Genomic DNA, 20000 nt, shown 5'->3' with positions numbered 1-20000 from the left:
GTACATTATGCCTACTACTACTACGACTGTTATACCATTTACTATTTCTACCACCGCCGTAATTAACACAACCGACACCAGCACCACCACCACCACCACAACTTTCTTCTACTACAACATCTAATCCTGTTACCACCGCTACTACCACCACAACTACTACTACCAAAACTTTCACTACCGCTACAACTACAACCAAGACCACCACAACAACAACCTCAACAACCACCACAACTTTCTTCTACTACATCTAATCCTGTTACCACCGCTACAACTACCAAAACTTTCACCACCGCGACTACCACCACTACAACTACAACCAAGACCACCACAACAACCACCACCACCGTCAGAAACCCCACTAAAACAGGTGATGAAAAAAAACTTAGCAGGTAACCTTCATCCACCTTATTACATTACTTGCCGCCCTCACCCTCACCCTCCATCCCCCCACACTCCTACCACGCCCACCACAACACCACGAACAGCATCACCATATTGCACTGTACGCCACCCATCCCCCTAACCTCAACCAACCAGGCAGCAAGCTACCCATCCTTAGTATCAAAGGCATTACGAAGTACCCCATCATCACCACCACCCCCAAAGGACTAATAACAGACTTACACATCAAACATAAACAGCAACAACAACAATGAAACACTATGTGGTCTTCAGCCATGCTTGAAACAGCAGCCAAAAGAAAGACGTCCTTCAAATCACGCCCCTCATTGTCATAGCTGTTTTAATGTTCATTTTCCCTTGGTTACCAGGGCCGGCCTTAGGGTTGCTGGTGCCCCGGGCAAGCTGAACTTCGGCACGGTCATGGAAATTTCCTTGTCTTTGTCATGCAACCCCACCCCGCCCCTTGGTGCACCCCTAGCACATGGCACCCCAAGGTAAACTGCCCGAGTTGCCAGTACCTTGAGCCGGCCCTGTTGCTTACCTGGGTCTGATGGACTAAAGTGGAGCAGATGTTTTGGGTAAAGCCAGATTCCCTTCTAATCACCGACCCCCAACCTGTTTCCAAGCCAGGTAAAACTTCCCCGTGGCCAGACATGTTTTAGTGGAAGATTGGGAATGAATGACACTGCTTGTATGACAGTGACACTTGTTTACAACTGTCACATGTTGACAATATGTCAAGACACATAAACCCATATATACACACACGTATGTATATATATATATATAGTCAATAATAAAAGGGTAAAATTAATTAATTATTAATTAATAATTTTACCAAGTAGTGTTCAGTATGTAAAAAGACCATTTACGGTATATTTAAAACATTACGTTATATAATTAGGGTTCAGTAAAATAATTTACTTTACCACGGTAAAGTAAATTATTTTACTGAACCCTAATTATATAACATAATGTTTTATATATATATATATGCACACACATACATACGCACATATGTATATATATATATATGCACACACACATACATACACACACGTGTGTGTGTATATATATATATATGCACACATACATAGACACAAATCTTTTATCCTTTACTTGTTTCAGTCATTAGACTACGGCCATGCTGGGGCATCACCTTGAGGAATTTGTAGCTGAGTGAATCAACCTCAATACAAGTTCTTTTTAAAGCCTGGTACTTATTTCATTAGTCTCTTTTGCTGAACTGCTAAGTTACACATGTATACATAGACACATGCATATACACACATATACATACCCACAATACATACACATATATTTACATATAAATGCATACACATATACACACAATATATAAGCCCTTAGTTATTTCCTTTACCCAAATGCTACGGAACAAAAAGATTTCATAATCATCATCATCATTTAACGTCCGTTTTCCATGCTGGCATGGGTTGGACAGTTCAACTGGGTCTGGGAAACCAGGAGGTTGCACTAGTCCCCAATCTGATCTGGCAGTGTTTCTACAGCTGGATGCCCTTCTTAACGCCAACCACTCCGAGAGTGTAGTGGATGCTTTTTACATGCCACAGGCACAGGGGCCAGAGAAGCTGGCATCAACTGCAATCGGATGGTGCTTTCTATGTGCCACCGGCACAGAAGCCAGTCAAGGCGACGCTGGCATCGGCCATGTCTGGATGGTGCTTTTTACATGCCACCAGCATGGGGGTCACAACTATAATTTGCATTTGATTTTGATGTACTTGACTCAATAGGTCCCCTCAAGCATGGCATGTCGCCCTACAATCCAAGGTACTTTTTGAGAGGGCTGGTTATGCAACACTGGTGTAGGTTACAGCTGTGAACTCACTTTGCCTCTGTGAGGTCCACCTCACTCCATGTCTTCCTGGGTCTCCTTCTACCCTGGATTCCTTCCACTGTTTGGGAGTGGCCATAATGAAGGTGGAAAATATAAAAAGGAACTCAAAAGGGGTGATGGAGTTATTTGGTTCGTCTGTATTTTTGTCATTTTATACATATAAAGGAGATCGATATATAGATACCTCCATAAACACACACACACATCTGACAGATGGGAGGATTAATTTTCAAATTGTACAGTTTTGTCATGAGAAAATCTGCAACTACAGAGCAGGTCAACTAGTCTAAGTTCATAGATGTGTGTGTATGTATGTATGTGTGTATATATATATATATATCATGAGAACAAATTCCCACAACAGTATAGAAACATGAGCTCTATATATATATATAATATATATATATATATACACACACACACACCTATGACAGCATAAAAAAATGAGCATTCATCATAATTTAATATCTGTTTTCTATGCTGGCATATGTTATATACATGTGTATGTATGCGTGTTTGCTGGTACCACATGAAAAGCACCCATTACACTCTGTAAAGTGGTTAGTGTTATGAAGGGCATCCAGCCATAGAAACCCTGCCAAACTAGACAATTGAAGCCCGGTACAGCTCTCCAGCTTGCCGACTCCTGTCAAACTGTCCAACCCATGCCAACATGGAAACAGACATTAAATGATGATGATTCACATATATATATATATAACAAATTAATAAATAAAACATATGTATATATGTACATACCTATATCTATATGTATATATACATGCATATATGGGTACAGGACATCAAAAAAACGTAGAACACAATGAGAAACGAAAACATAAAAACAAAAACATGGAAACAGACTTTTTCAAACAATGAAAAAACAGAGTACAAGACATACAACACAAGGAATATTCCCGTAGGTATGTACATATATGTATGTATATATGCATATGTTTTATTTATTAATTTGTTATTATATGATCGAACGCCACGCATCCACTTAAAAGTAAGTTTTATCTATCTATCTATCTATCTATATATATACATATATATATATATATATATATATATATATATATATATATATATAATATATATATATACTTTATTTAAAAGCAGCAGAATTCAACAATACCTGTTACTCAGAGTTTCACGTTCCCGTTCGTCGGACAGTTTTGTTAAAATTTTAATAAAGCATATTACTCTACCCCTGTATTTGAGTACTCTTTTTTTCCACCTTGCATATGTTTACTCCAGTAATATATATATATATATATATATATATATATATATATATATATATATAATATATATAAACAGAACTACTTGACATTGGCCATGTTAAAAAAAAAAACAGATGGAATTTCATTCCAAACCTTGTCTATTTCCACAATATTTATTGTGATTAGTGATTCTAACAATACTAACAGAACAACAAATTCCGTGAGATCAACAACAACAGACTAAAACAGGAAATACATAACAAAGAAACAATGGGAATTCTTTATACACAACATAACGGGTTTTTCCCAATGGAGTATAAATGAAAAGATTTTTTTGAACTTTGACCATGTGAGCATCCAACATACAATTGTCCATGAGAGAAGCAAGACTTCTAATTGCAAATCACTTCCTGCTAATGTCTGTCCCTATGATTTCTTGATGGATATTGCAAAACTTGGTCTAACTGGAAACTGTACTCTTTAAAACTGTACAGGTAAACCAGTAGACATTAAACAAATACATTCTCACCTGTTCTGCCTCAAGAGTGCAGTAGCTTCTATAGCATACAGCAGCATTTTCTTCACAATAAGCCTTGTTCCATTGTGAAATTTTGGAGGTTCTAAATTTCTTAAAAGCATTAATGCTCCAAGTTTCAAGAACACACAACACTGCCTGGTCAGGGAATTGAACTCACTTTCTCATGATTATCAGTTCGATGCTCTTACCACTGAGCCACGTATGTATATATGTATGTATGTAGCTAACATGGAAGACAGATATTAAATGATAATATATTCACAGATTAGCCAATTTACCACACACACACACACACACATTATTTTACATCTGGGTTAATAGATGTGAAGAACTGTAGTTAATACGAATAAGAGTCTAATTAATATGAATCTACTAATGAGTTCTTTTACATGCTCTATTTATTAAATTCCTACGTTATAGAAATAGGAAAATAGGACAACATTATTTTAGACACATAACGAACACAGACACACACATAGATTAGGCTTAAGATTATTATGATCTTGAAGACTCCTAACATAAGAGATTAACTTGGATTACCAGTCCATCACAGATCAACTTCTCAGCCATTCTGGAACTCTTTTCACAGCAGACAAACACATCTTTAATTTTTTAGTTGTTTCAGTCATTAGACTGCGGCCATACTGGGGCACCACCTAGAAGGATTTTTAGATGAATAAATCAACCCCTGTACTTTTTTTTTCTTTAATGTTCAAGTACTCATTCTGTCAGTCTCTTTTGCCAAACTGCTTGCATGGGTTGGGAAATTTACTGAGGCAGACTTTCTATGGCTGGATGCTCTTGTTGTTGCCAACTCTCACCTATTTCCAAGTAAAGTAATATTTCCCCCATGGCCTGACATGTTTTTCATGAATGATTGAAAATGAACAGCACCACTTGTATAACAGTGATGCTCATTTACAACCAATGCAAGATGTCAAAACAAGAGTACACACACGCACACACACACACAAACTGTGGACTTCTTTCACTTTCCACTCATTAAAGGCTTTGGTCAGCCTGGGACTATAAAAGAAGATACTAGTCCAAGGTTCCACATAGGACTGAACCGGAGATCACATTGTTAGGAAGCAAGTTTCTCAACCACACAGCCACATCAGTGCTTATATTGTGTGTGTGTGTGTATGTGTGTGTGTGTGTGTGTGTATCTCAGTCGACTCATCACAAGCAATAAATTAAATGACTCAATACAAGTATAGATTATTATTTAACACACTATAATTGAATGGCTCCTGTTTCCAGTACTCCGTGTTACTCATTTCTGATCATAAGTACATATGTGTGGGCACACACACACACAGAAGGACAGACACACTCTTCAAACCAAGATGAAGGCTTACATCCAAGACGTGGTCCTTTGTTCTGCCTGCAACTCCATTGGTTACAACAACAAGCGTTCCAGTTGTTAGGACCTGGTCAGTCATGCATTTTATTTTCTGAAAATGTGTACAATTGAAATTACTGTTTTTGACACAAAACCTGCATACAACTTGGTTCAAGATAAACTGCAGTAACGAAACAGCAGAGTTTAAATTGGTGAAGTGTGATAAGGTATAACAGGTGTGCAATATATGCACAGGTGTACAATACTGCAGAAAACAATTGCAACATAAATAAAAAAAATAACAATTTGTGGAAGCATAATTAGAAAGTGATATGCAGATTATCAACAGAACAGCCTGCCCATGAAATTAACATGAAAGTGGTTGAGCACTCTACACAGAAGCACAGACCCTCAATGAAGTTTTCAGGGAGATTCAGCATGACACAGAATGTGACAAGGCTGACCTCTTTTCAATTACTGGTACAACTCATTTTTGCCAGGTGAGTGGACTGATGGAACATCAAATAAAGTGTCTTACTCAAGGACACAACACACAGCTGGGGATTGAACTCATGACCTTACAATTGTGAGCCTAATACCCAAACCAATAAGCCATGCACCTTCACCATATTGTGAGATGTTTATAACACTTTGGTTTCCCAAGCGATCACTCACCAAAGTAAAGACCCCCTTCGGTCATGAATGAATGACCCATGGGATTGCACCTAAAAAGTCCTCTGATTGCACCTAAAAAGTCTGGGCAAGGTTGTTTATGGAAGGCCAGCAGTTACTCATGCATACCAGCCTCCCCCTCTCCATGCCACTGACGTTATCCAAGGGAAATGCAAAGGGGCCGATACAGCTTGGCACCAGTCGACATCACAACTCATCTCTACAGATGATTGAACTGGAGCAACGTGAAATAAAGTGTCTTGCTCAAGAACACACAACACTGCCTGGTCAGGCTTCATGTTGCTTAACTTTGGTGATCAGACAAGAACTGGTGCATTTAATGTTTTATGGCTGGAAAGTGTCCTTTGATCCCAGAAAGTAGTAACCCTCTGCCAAACCCATACCAATGCCAGCATGGAAAGCAGACATAAAATAACAATGATGATTATGATGACATATAGACAGGCGTAGGAGTGACTGTGTGGTAAGTAGCTTGCTTCCGGGTTCAATCCCACTGCGTGGCAACTTGGGCAAGTGTCTTATACTATAGCCTCTAGCTGACCAAAGCCTTGTGAGTGGATTTGGTAGACGGAAACTGAAAGAAGCCTGTCGTATATATATATATGTGTGTGTGTTTATGTGTATATGTTTGTGTGTCTGTGTTTGTCCCCCCCACATCGCTTGACAACCGATGCTGGTGTGTTTACGTCCCTGTAACTTAGCAGTTCGGCAAAAGTAACTGATAGAATAAGTACTGGGCTTACAAAAAATAAGTCCTGGGGTCGATTTGCTTGACTAAAAAGGTGGTGCTCCAGCATGGCCACAGTCAAATGACTGAAACAAGTAAAAGAGTAAAAGAGAGAGAGAGAGGGCGTGGCTGTGTGGTATGAAGTTTGCTTCGCAACCACATGGTTCCGGGTTCAGTCCCACTGCATGGCATCTGAGCCAAGTATTTCTATTGTAACCTTGAATAAACAAAAGTCTTGTGAGTGGATTTGGCAGAGGGAAACTAAAAGAAGCCCACTGTGCATGTGTGTGAGTGTGTATGTGTGCATTTCCATTGTGTCTGCGTTTGTCCCCCATCACCACTTGATAACCAGGGTTTGTGTGTTTACATCCCTGTAACTTAGTGGTTCAGCAAAGTGATACCTATAGAGTAGACCAGGCTTAAAAAAGAAAAAATGATTTGCTTGACTAAAAATTCTTCAAGGCAGTGCCACAACATGGCCACAGTCTAAACTAAGTAAAAGATAAAAGATCTGTGTGTGTGTGTGTGTGTGTGTTTTATTAAAATTATTTTTAAGAAAGCCTTCGTTATTATGAATTGGGTAGAATCTACCCCAAGCTGCTATTAAATTACATACAATCTTGATAAAATCTGTCTCAGAGAAACATAAGGTCTGTTGTCATCTCATGAAACACCGAATACTTTGGAACATGTGAAAAACATTAAATTATAGAATCAACTTAAAACCCACCCACTTTACCAATTTCATGGGGGGGTTTTTTGATGTTTTTTATATTTTCTAAAGGATTAAGTAAGGGATTTTGTATGTATCAGGGCATTTTCGTGGGTGTGTATTTGTGTAGGAGTTTGTGTACATGCAATAGTGAATGTGTGTGTGTGTGTGTGTAAGAAACATGGGGGACTGGGATGGGTAGAGGGGAAGATGATGGGAGAATAATTCTTTTAAAAAAAAAAAATTCAACACTCAAAGAACTTTTTGGATAACAAGAAAAAATAACAAGAAACCAAGGCAACCAGTGTGACCACAAGTTCAATCCCACTGCACAGCACCTCAGGCAAGTGTCTTATGCTAACTAATGTCATGGTGCATTAGTGGAATACTCATAAGTGCAGTGATGCATAATATATCTACCCATACACACACACACACACACACACACACACACATACATAGGGGCAGGTGTGGCTGTGTGGTAACAAACTACGTTGCAAACACATGGTCCTGGGTTCATGTACATATATACATACATACATCCATACATACATACATGTGTGTGTGTGTGTATGTATGTGTATTGATGTGTGTGTGTTATCTCTCTCTATATAAAGCTGAAGTTGTCTGTGTGCGCCAGGTTTGGTAACCTTCAACTAACACTATCTCCTCCGAGACCCTGCGGCGCAAGTTGACCAAAATTGAGAGTATGATAGAAGAAGGCTTGCTCTTCATTCCGTAGAAGAAATAATTCAAATCAGACCATGTTAACACCAAAAATTATTTACATCAAAAAGGTGCTTTTTTTTTTCTATGAAAATCCCTATTTTTAACGATTTTTTTTACTGCTGTGTCGCCATTTTCTGGTGTATTTCAACCAGAAAAATGTTCACTTAAAGAGAATAACAAGCTACATAATGCAAAATTTTTACTTTTCAAAAATTCCAATTCTAAAGGGTCGAAACAAACCCGAGCAACGCCGGGCGATACTGCTAGTATTATTCTAAAAATAAACCACCACATCATTGAATTCCCAAAGTGATGAGAGAATGCATGATTAATTCAAAACAACGTGAATAAAAAAAGCATTAGATTTGTCAGAATAATCTGACTGCAAAGGGGTTAATAATAATGTTAATAATAATAACAATAATAATACCGCTCTACTCTGGACCTCGACTTTTTTTCTTTCCAATTCAAAAACCTCGTCAGTCATGCATTTTATTTTCTGAAAGTGCGTATAATTAAAATTACTATTTTTGACACAAAACCCGCACACAACTTGGTTCAAGATAAACTGCAGTAACGAAACAGCAGAGTTTAAATTGTTGAAGTGTGATAAGGTATAACAGGTGTGCAATATATGCACAGGTGTACAATACTGCAGAAAACAATTGCAACATAAATAAAAAAAATAACAATTTGTGGAAGCATAATTAGAAAGTGATATGCAGGTAATGCATCATGCAATTACAAAGTAGAGTTTGGGGCAGAGAAACATGCAACAAAAGCAACATGCAGTAGATGCATCACTGTACAAACAACATGCAAACAGGGTACAAGCCGGTAGCATAGTTGCAGGGAGCAATTCACCCAGGGTAATGGTTTTTCTTTGGTGGGGGGGATTTCACTCTTTTGTTTACTGTATAAGGTTCTATAGTCTTGATGGGACCTTGATAAATGCAGGGGCTACCCTGAGTATACACATGGTAGCTATACCTATTTCTTTACCACCCACACGGGGCTAAACACAGAGAGGACAAACAAGGACAGACAAACGGATTAAGTCGATTATATCGACCCCAGGGCGTAACTGGTACTAATTTAATCGATCCCGAAAGGATGAAAGGCAAAGTCGACCTCGGCGGAATTTGAACTCAGAACGTAACGGCAGACGAAATACCGCTAAGCATTTCGCCCAGCGTGCTAACGATTCTGCCAGCTCGCTGCCTTGTAGCTATATGGTAGCTATACCACCGGTTCTACCTGCCAGGGTAGGGTAAAATGTGACAGGTGCAAATGAAAGGCATGCACCATGCAGTTATAGCAAACATGCAACAATATCACGTATGCAAAGAAATGCTGCACACCTGTCTTTATTGTGACAAGCTTTGCATCTACCACAAACATTGCCACCCTGATGCCACCCTGATCCCACCCACATACATTTCTTGCCATCATCAGCCCAAACCAAGAGAGTTCTCATGGTCACTCGACCTGTTAGAAATAGAAGCTAATAATAATCTTTTCTACTATAGGTACAAGGCCTGAAATTTTGGGGATAGTGTCCAGTTGATTACATTGACCCCAGTGCATAACTGGTACTTATTTTATTAACCCTGAAAGGAGAAAACAAAGTTAACCTCAGCAGAATCTGAGCTCAGATAGTAGCTAATAATAATAATAATAATAATAATAATAATAATAATAATCATTTAACGTCTGTTTTCCATGCTAGCATGGGTTGGACGATTTGACTGAAGACTGGTGAACCAGATGGCTGCACCAGGCTCCAATCTGATCTGGTAGAGTTTCTACAGCTGGATGCTCTTTCTAATGCCAACCACTCCGAGAGTGTAGTGGGTGCTTTTACGTGCCACCGGCATGAGGGCCAGTCTGGGGGTACTGGCAACGGCCACGCTCAAATGCTTTGTTCACCTGCCACCGGCACAAGTGCCAGTAAGGCGACGCTGGTAACAATCACACTCAAATGGTGCTATAATAATAATATAATAATAATAATAATAATAATGGTTTCAAATTTTGGCACAAGGCCAGCAAGTTTGAGGGGATGGGGCTAAGTCGATGGTACTTATTTTATTGACCTCGGATAGATGAAAGGCAAAGTCGACCTCAGCAGATTTTGAACTCAGAATGTAAAGATGGATAGAATGCTGTTAAGCATTTTGCCCTGCGTGCTAACAATTTTGCCAGCTCTCTGCTTCATTAATAATAATAATAATAATGATAATAATAATACTTCCTAATTTTTAGCATCCTGCCAGTAATTTTGATGGGAGGGGCAAATCAGTTACATCACTTCCACTCCAGTACTTGACTGCTACTTATTTAATCAACCCCAGAAGGATGAAAGGTGAAGTTGACTTTAGTGGCATTTGAACTCAAAACATACAGAGCCGGAAGAAATATCGCTAAGCCTAGGGTGCTAACGATTCTGCCAGCTCACCACCTTTACATCAATAATAATAATAATAATAATCCTTTCTACTATAGGCACAAGGCCTGAAATTTTGGGGGGAGGGGACAAGTCAATTACATCAACCCGTGTGTCACTGGGTCAATTAGTTTCATTAAAACCCTTCAAGACAAAGCTCTAGCATGGCCACATGCCAATGACTGAAACAAGAAGACCTCCACCACCACCACCACCACCACCATCACACACCATCTGATAATAAAATGTGACTCTGAGCCCCCCCCCCTTCAATTAACTGACTTCATTATTATTATTATTCTTCGAAGTGCCTCCCCCTATTGGGAGTTTTAATTGTTACTTATATTTCGTTGTCATCCTGCTTTTGTACACGGACCTTTTTTCAAACGGACAAAACCCCTTTGTAACTTTCGTCCTGTGTTTTTGTCCCTTTATGTTTTAATTGATTTTTGTTAGCCCTTGTGGCCAATAAACGAACAAATTATTATTATTATTATTATTATTATTTCATAATATAATAAACCCCACAATTACAGAAGGATTGTGGGGTGGGCATAGAGATAGAGAGAGTCCAGCAAAGCTGTTCTGGATGACCTCAGTTACAGACTGCTGTGACACAATAGAGACATCAGGTCTTTGTTTCTGTCTTCCTTAGCAGCTGCACTTGGGAACTTGCTTGGAATGGTTGCAGTGGTAGTAGTAGTGATGGTGGCAGTAACAATGGGGCATTGTGAACTGTAGTCAAAATGGGGACAGTGATGGTGGTGGTGATGGCAGGCGTCAATGGTGACAATGGCCATTGGGGGTAGTGACAGAAGTAGAGGTGGTACTGATCACTGGTGAGGTGGTTATTTATTTATTTATATAGGCACAGGAGTGGCTGTGTGGTAAGTAGCTTGTTTACCAACCACATGGTTCCGGGTTCAATCCCACTGCGTGGCACCTTGGGCAAGTGTCTTCTACTATAGCCTTCGGGCCGACCAAAGCCTTGTGAGTGGATTTGGTAGACGGAAACTGAAAAAGAAGCCCGTCGTATATGTGTATGTATATATATATATGCGTGTGTATGTTTGTGTGTCTGTGTTTGTCCCCCTAGCATTGCTTGACAACCGATGCTGGTGTGTTTATGTCCCGGTTACTTAGCGGTTCGGCAAAAGAGACCGAATAAGTACTGGGCTTACAAAAGAATAAGTCCCGGGGTCGAATTGCTCGATTAAAGGCAGTGCTCCAGCATGGCCGCAGTCAAATGACTGAAACAAGTAAGAGAGTAAAAGAGTAAGTATTATAATCATTAAAAGAACAGGAATTAAAGAAGTCATAATTACGTAATTCCTATTCTTTTGTCATTCAATGATTAATACGACACTCTGGACTTGCCTAATGCTTTACTCCAAAGCATCAAGTATAATGAATGGCTATTAGTATTGCTATGCCTAGGTGAAATCATATAATATATATGTATATATATAGGTGCAGGTATAGCTGTGTGGTAAGAAGTTTGCTTCCCAAAAACAAGGTTCTGGTTTCAGTCCCACTGTATGGCACCTTGGACAAGTGTCTTCTATATCCTCAGGCTAACTGAAGTCTTGTGAGTGGATTTGGTAGAGAGAAACTAAAAGAAGCCTGTCATATATATATATATGTGTGTATATATATGTATGTATGTATTATGTGTGTGTGTATCTTCATCTCTGTGTTTGTACCCCACCACTGCTTGACAACTGGTGTTGGTGTGTTTATGTCCCCGTAACTTAGTGGTTCAGTAAAAGAGACCAATAGAATAAGTACTAGGCTTTAAAAAGAGTTGTGGGGTAGATTTTTACAACTAAAACCCTTCCAGGCAGTGCCCCAGCATGGCCGCAGTCAAGTGACTGAAAAAAGATTATATATCACTGTATTGACTAGACTATGGGATTTTCTTATACCCTGCTAATCGCAATGCACTTCTTCACATTGTCGTAGCTTCCAAATGAGGCCATCCCACAAGCTTGATGAGCAGGCTTGTTCAGTATTTCCCCAGAACATGATACCAGTCTGTTGCAGAAGGACTCCTTTTTGCCAGCTGAGTGGACTGGAGCAAGATGAAATGAAGTGTCTTGCTCAAGGACACAACACATGATCCAGTCTAAGAATTTAAACAACAATCTTCAGATAATAAGTGAAACACCCTAACCGCTGGGACACACAGCCATTTTTACCAGAAGAGTGCTGACAGTGACTTCGAAGTGTCCACTTGTACAGCCTTTATTGATATCCAATGAAAGTGAGCAGGTTGAAACTTTGAGTCCCTCTCATTCTTCAAATTATAGAAGTAGAATACATCTGTACTCTACAAACAGTATTGAGTACTCTTTCAGTTTAATGTTAAATCATTGTTATTGTAACATGAAACAAAAAAAGGCAGCAAGCCAGCAGAATTGTTAAAACATTGGACAAAATGTTTAACAGTATTTTGTCCATCTTCCCATTCTGAGTTCAAATTCCGCCAAGGTTGACTTTGCCTTTCATCAATGAAATAAGTAGCAGTTGAGGATTGGGGATGAAGGAATCAACTAGACCCCTACCATCAAAATTTCAAGCCTTGTGTCTATACTAAAAAGGATTATGACATAAAAACAAAGAAGTGGAAAATGGAAGCAAAAGACAAGAGAATAGGATCACAGAATCACAGAGATGATAGACCAGGAATCCCAGATTAAAATGAACAATGACAGTTTATACCAGTGCTTCTCAACCAGGATCCATATGACCCATGAGGGTCTACATTAGATTTTAGGGGGTTCAAGCCAGCAAAATAGAAATTTGGTGATTCTCAATAGTATTTAAAGAGTCCAGAAATAAATTTTGCTTTTAGATGTATTTCTTGCAAGGAACAGCCAGGTTTCTTTCACTAATGTTTTACATAGTACAACATGCTTCCGGCCACTGAAACATGTTCTCTCATAGAGTTCTGTTGCAAACCTACACAAAGGAATGTGTGTGAAAAACCAAATAGGAATTTTGAAAGAAGTCTCTATAAGACTAGTTTTTAACCCTTTAGTGTTCAGATTACTCTGTTAAATGTAATACTTTTTCACTCAAATTGTTTTGAATTAATCATGCATTATCTTATATCTTTGAGGTTTCAATGATGTGATTGTTTATATTTAGAATTGACATTGTAGGTTAGGTGTGAGAGGCCAGATATTGCCAGTTTGAATATAAAACATGTAGAATATTTGGGACAGATATGGCCGGTTTAAACACTAAACGGTTAAACATGGAATGGCTATGGGAATGCACCAGAATAAAATAATAATGAAACAGGTTCATAGGAAGATAATGGGTGAGAACCACTGGTTTATACAAAATATTCTCCTTATTCAACCCCAATCTCCATTCCCTCCATGACCTTCATGTCATACACCCAACTAATGGTAAGGATTATTACCTGAGTGATGAAAGAGCATTAACGTTTGTTAGGTTTTTCGTTTTCTACACACTACAGAAAGAAAGACAGGCACAAACCTCTTTGGAAGTGTCTACTTTGCTGCCGATAGAATTCAGCCGAGTTATTTTGGTAAGGGTAGGAGTATTTTTGGCATCGCATGCAACTTCGGAATTAGTTCGTGATTTTGCTCTTACCACCAATTCCCTATTCGGAGCCTGCGAGATCTCCGACGTGCTCCAGCTTCGGTTCTCCACGGGTGTCCACTTGTGATGCGTTGTCGTGTCGAAGCTGGCGACAGAACTGTCGCCGAAACCCTTGCTGTGCGCTATGTCGAAGTCAGCCGAATGGGAAACTAGTTGTCGAGCGGCGGTCGTTATTGTCGTCGTTGTTGTCGTGTGGGGAAGATTTCTTTTGCAGAGACCGTCAGTAGCAGGGGACGGACCAGACTGAGGAACGGCCGGCTGACTGGCAGGAAAGCTCGAGATGCGTTTGTGGCGAGTGTGGTTGGCACTTCTTAAGATTAACTCCTTCGCTTCAGAGTCAAGCTGAAAATCCTCGTGGGAAGTAGGGTCGACTGGACAGCTGAACTTACGTTGTACTGCATAGTCATACGCGGATGAATAAGTGGTCTCCGAAGTGTGGTGGGACTTTGTCTGCCGGAGCGGCTTATGATATGCCTGATCCGCTACTGACGGCTGTGCAGGGGTGGCATCCACAGAAACAGTGTAGGTATTAGTACTGTTGGCGCTCGTAGTGCTACAAGATCTGGCTGTTACTTGAGAAGAATCTGAGACTTTGTTTGGACTCTCAGGGGTTATACTGCTGTTGCTGTTGTTGTTGCTGCTGCTGCTGCTGTTGTCGCTGCTGCTGCTGCTGGGGACTTTCTTGCTTTCAACTGTTATGGTAGTCACCTGATTCTTGTCGGCAGTGGGTGTGGTGGAGATGAAGCAAGAGTCCTCAGATGGTATTTCGGCCCTGAATACTTTCGGCTTTGTGTAGAGGGTACTGGGTGGCAAATCTGACGTAGAATGACGGTAGTTTATTCTGTCAGCTTTCACTTCTGCAATACAGAGAAAAAAAAGTGTTAGATGGAAACAGATACACACACACACACACACACACACCACACACACACACACATACTACAGACATATAATTATATAAATATAATTAAGGGCATCTTAATTTGCGGTCTCTGCAAAAGAAATCTTCCCCACACGACAGGTGTAGGAGTGGCTGTGTGGTAAGTAGCTTGCTTACCAACCACATGGTTCCAGGTTCAGTCCCACTGGTTGGCACATTGGGCAAGTGTCTTCTACTATATAGCCCCTCGGGCCGACCAAAGCCTTGTGAGTGGATTTGGTAGACGGAAACTGAAAGAAGCCCAGCATATATATGTATATGTACGTGTGTGTGTGTGTATATGTTTGTGTGTCTGTATTTGTCCCCCCCCCCAACATTGCTTGACAACCGATGCTGATGTGTTTACATCCCCGTAACTTAGCGGTTCAGCAAAAGAGAATGATAGAATAAGTACTAGGTTTACAAAGAATAAGTACTAGGGTTGATTTGTTCAACTAAAGGTGGTGCTCCAGCATGGCCACAGTCAAATGACTGAAACAAGTAAAAGAATAAAAGAAGATATATATATATATATACATATATATATATACACACACACACACATACACGTAATATGAAAGACAGAGAGTGGGGTGGGGAGAGAGAGTAAGAAGTGGTAAGCAATAACAAGTGAGTACCACAACAGTAACTACCACTATGAGAGTAACCACCATCACCACTACTACCACTACCACCATGACCAACTACCATCCCACCTGCTACTACCACAACACCACCCACATCACAACAGAAACCACTGTCATTACAACTACATTACTACCACTAGTACTACCACCAATACTACTACTACTACTACTACTACTAACAACAACAACAACCACAACACTTTCTACTCTGCAAAAAAGTTTATCAATAGAGGATGTAAAGCAAAAGCAAATGGGAAGTCTATTGAACTGACGTCAGTGATTATTGATCAATGAAATCAATCAAATATGGCAGCCAGTCTTATTTTTTTTTATTGATTTGGTTTGTCTTTATTCTTATTTTTATATTTTTTATTTATTTTCCCTCTGCATCCAGCAATTTGTTAGGATGTGTTCGGGTTGAATGGGTTTATAAATTTAGATATCTGCAAAGGGAATTTTAGTGTAGTTGTTTTGTAAGTGGGGAAGTAGTGGGTGATGGGCACGGTGAGAGGGGAGAAGAGAGAGAGTGAGAGTGAGGAGGGAAAGAGAGAAGAGAGAAAGAGTGAAGGGTGAGAGAGAGGAAGAAGTGAGAAGGAAAGACAAGTAGAAAGGAGGGGAGGCAGATACAGAGAGAAAAAGTAGGCAGAGAGAGAGAGAGAGAGAGGGGAGAGGAAGGGTAAAAAGAGACAGTAAGAAGTCAAGGAGAAAGAGAGCGAGAAATAGGAGAGAAGGGAAGAACACAAAGACAAAGATAGAAAAATGAGAGAGAGAGAGAGAGAGAGAAAATGAGAGAGGGAAAGAGAGAAAATGAGAGAGAGAGAAAAAAAGAGAAAGAGAGAGAAAATTAGAGAGAGAAAGAATGAGAAAATGAGAGAGAGAGAGAAAAAGACAGAGAGAAAGAGAGAAAGTGAGAGAGGAGAGAGAGAGAGAAAGAGAAAGGCAGAGAAAATGAGAGAGAGAAAGAAAGAGAGAAAATGGGAGAGAAAGAAAGAGAAAGAGAGAGAAAATGAGAAAGAGAGAGAGAAAGAAAAAGAAAGGGAGAGAAAATGAGAAAGAGAGAGAGAAAGAAAGTGAAAGGGAGAGAAAATGAGAAAGAGAGAGAGAGAGAAAGAGAGAGAGAAAGTGAGAGAGAGAGAGAAAGAAAGAGAAAGGGAGAGAAAATGAGAGAGAGAAAGAAAGAGAAAGGGAGAGAAAATGAGAGAGAGAGAAAGAGAGAGAGAAAATGTGAGAGAGAAACGGAGAGAAAATGAGAAAGAGAGAGAGAAAGAAAGAGAAAGGGAGAGAAAATGAGAGAGAGAGAGAAAGGGAGAGAAAATGAGAGAGAGAGAGAGAGAGAACAAGAACAATGACAAAAATGGTAGAATCAAAGAGTTGAAGAAAATAGCAATCTGTTGATCAATTATTGATGCCTAAATTAGGCAGGAGGACATGAATTTATGAAGGAGGGATGAGGAGGGGGTATTAGGGTAGATTATCTACCAACAAGCACAATGACGTAAATTTGTTAAGGAGGGAAGGCATTAGGGTGGATTATTTTATCAAGAAGGCAGTGAACTGGAAGAATTGTTAACACACTGGACAAAAAAGCTTAATGGCATGGAGTCTGCCGACGCTGACTTTGCTTTCAATCCTTTCAGGGTCGATAAATTAAGTACCAGTTCCGCACTAGGGTCGATGTAATCGACTTAATCCCTTTGTCTGTCCTTGTTTGTCCCCTCTATGTTTAGCCCCCTGTGGGCAATAAAGAAATAGATATAAGTACCAATTGAGTACTTGGGGTCTGTGTAATCAGCTACCCCCTCTACTTAAAATTGCTTGCTTGTGCCAAAATTCAAAAGAATTTTTCAAATATTCAACTAGTTCTTCATTTAATTGGCCTCCAGAAGTACAAATGGCTTGGCCAAACTTAGCAAGATTGGAACAAGTTAGAAATATAAACATGTTGCGGTATTCTGGTAGAACTACATGAAAGTGTTATGGTAAATTGGTAGAAGTATGTGAACGCATTAGGGCTCTACCAACAAACCTAAGCGTTACAAACTCCAATAAGCGATATTTGACAGGAGCAACTTGACCTGCTAGAAATAGCAGCTCAAATCTCCATAAATCAAACAACACCATCTTAAAATAAAAGATACACAAATGGCTTATGTAGTCATGGTTATCCTCAAAAACCAGGTGTTTATGTTTATGTTTTCCAGTTTCAGCTCTTGAGCTGTGGCCATGCTGGGGCACCGCCATTGTGTGATGTCTTTTATCATAGATTTTCTTCTCCCTCAGGAACGATTCCAGATTAAGCACCAACAACATCAAAATCCAAAATGGAGTATGTACACAGCTTCTTGACTTACTAAAAATAGCAGCTAAATATTTATCAAATCATGCACACAACATTCTTAAAAATAAGATAGATTGGGCAATGTAGCCCAAAAGTAGAGAAAGGGTCGAGGTGGTCATGGTGGGAATGTCTGTTCAATCAGAAGAGATAAGGTTTAACAGCAATGACATGCAATATTTGTGGCCATCAAGGAAGCCTTAGTGTAGATGTTAGAAATAACAGCTTGATTTCCCTCAAATCATATATTGCTGTCTGTAAAAAAAAAAAAAGGAAAAAAACAGATTGACACATAGAACAAAATTGTCCAAGATAACCTTAGGAAAACAAAACAAAAAGGCAAGATTGATTAAGCTGGCAGACTTTTGGTCATAGGATTCTTGAATTAGACATGGCCTAGGACTAAATTCAAAATCAAGGATCAACTAGGTTGCACAGCCTGAAAGACATAGCAGTGAAATCTCCCTCACATCACATTTTGTCTAAGACAAAATACTAGTAGGAATAGTTGTGAAATCTTCCTCACATCACATCTGACTGTCCAAGACAAGGATAAATAGCTATGAGAAATAGTAGCAAAATCTCCCTCAAATCACATTGTAAACTCTTAAAAAATGGGACCTATTGAATAAATGGGAGCTGAGCAAGATCTGTTTGGAAAATATATCGATTGGAATGGTCACAGCTAGAATGTCTTTGATGCTAGGCTTCCTGAATCAGAAGCGACCAAGGGCTAAACAGCCAATATCCATCACTATTCAAATTTAACCATCCCCCCCCCTTATGCACACATATGCTACTGTCTCCACCCCACCCATTCATATGCTATTGCTACAGGCAGTACCCCCTCCACCCTCTCATCATGGCTCCCCTTCAGACCAGAGGAGAAGGGGGGAGGGGACTGAGTGTCCACCCACCTCTCACCTACCCTCACCAGCCTGACATTTTAGTTCAGGATTTCTAAATGCCAACTGTTATTCTGGTGGGGGTGGGAATGATGCTAGGGGATGGGGATAATGCAAGAGAGTGGGGTGATGCAAGGGGGTAGGGGTGATGCAAGGGGGTAGTGAGGAAGGGTAGGAATGATGCAGGTGGAGGCAGGGAAGGTGAGACAAAGGGGGGAAGGGAATGAGGTGGAAGAAGTAGGACATGATGTGGGTGGATGAGTGCAGGAGGGAGGTGCATGAAGCAAAGAAGGGAGAGAAGTGTACATGGGTGGGGTGGGGTGGGGTGTGGCGGGTGTTGGTGGCAAATGAAGTGAGGGATCATTGATCGTGGGTGTGTTTGGGTGGATTGAGGTGTGTGTGTGCACGTGTGTGGGGTGATGGGAGTGTGGTTCAGGAATGGCGGTTGAGGGTGGATGAGGGAAGGTGGTCAATGATGGATGGGGTGAAGGTGGTAGTCAGGGGTGGAGTGAGAAGGTAGACAAAGGTAGATGTAATAATAGCTGATTGGGGGGAGGGGGTTGAGAAGAAGGATGAGAATGGGAAGTGATATAGATATGTCTAGTAATAGACAAAAGGATAAATAGGGAGGGAGGGGGGAAGGAGGGGTGAAGCACAGGTAGGTAGTGATGGTGATGATTAATAATAAGGGTAATGAGGAAGACAATAGTAATTATCACGAGGACAGTGATGGTGGCGACAGAGATGGTGATGGTGGGGTGGTGGTGTTGGGGTGGTGGTGGTGACAGTGATAAGAACCATTTATATATTGATTGTGAAATTATGTCAAAGAGAATGTGGTGGAGGTCATGCTTGGATAGTTGA

At 40.1% G+C, this 20000-nt stretch overlaps 1 protein-coding gene across 7 annotated transcripts in view; it reads right to left on the bottom strand.

Annotated features, from left to right (window-relative positions):
• LOC115222874 overlaps positions 1-20000 on the bottom strand; it is a 200771-nt gene that overhangs the window by 58257 nt on the left and 122514 nt on the right. For 3 of the 7 annotated variants that reach the window (XM_029793246.2, XM_029793247.2, XM_036511955.1), the window contains exons 10-11: positions 14205-15187; positions 8682-8750 (exon numbers count right to left, since the gene is read on the bottom strand). In XM_029793246.2, the coding sequence (XP_029649106.1) occupies positions 8682-8750; positions 14205-15187 (1052 nt within the window). The remainder of the gene's footprint in view (positions 1-8681; positions 8751-14204; positions 15188-20000) is intronic. The other 4 variants (XM_029793248.2, XM_036511956.1, XM_036511957.1 and 1 more) reach the window with 3 other exon arrangements.

This window comes from Octopus sinensis, linkage group LG21, assembly GCF_006345805.1.
Source record: "Octopus sinensis linkage group LG21, ASM634580v1, whole genome shotgun sequence".
NCBI lineage: Eukaryota > Metazoa > Mollusca > Cephalopoda > Octopoda > Octopodidae > Octopus > Octopus sinensis.
The sequence above is the reverse complement of the archived record's forward strand: the minus strand, read 5'-3'. Positions and strand labels throughout refer to the sequence as shown.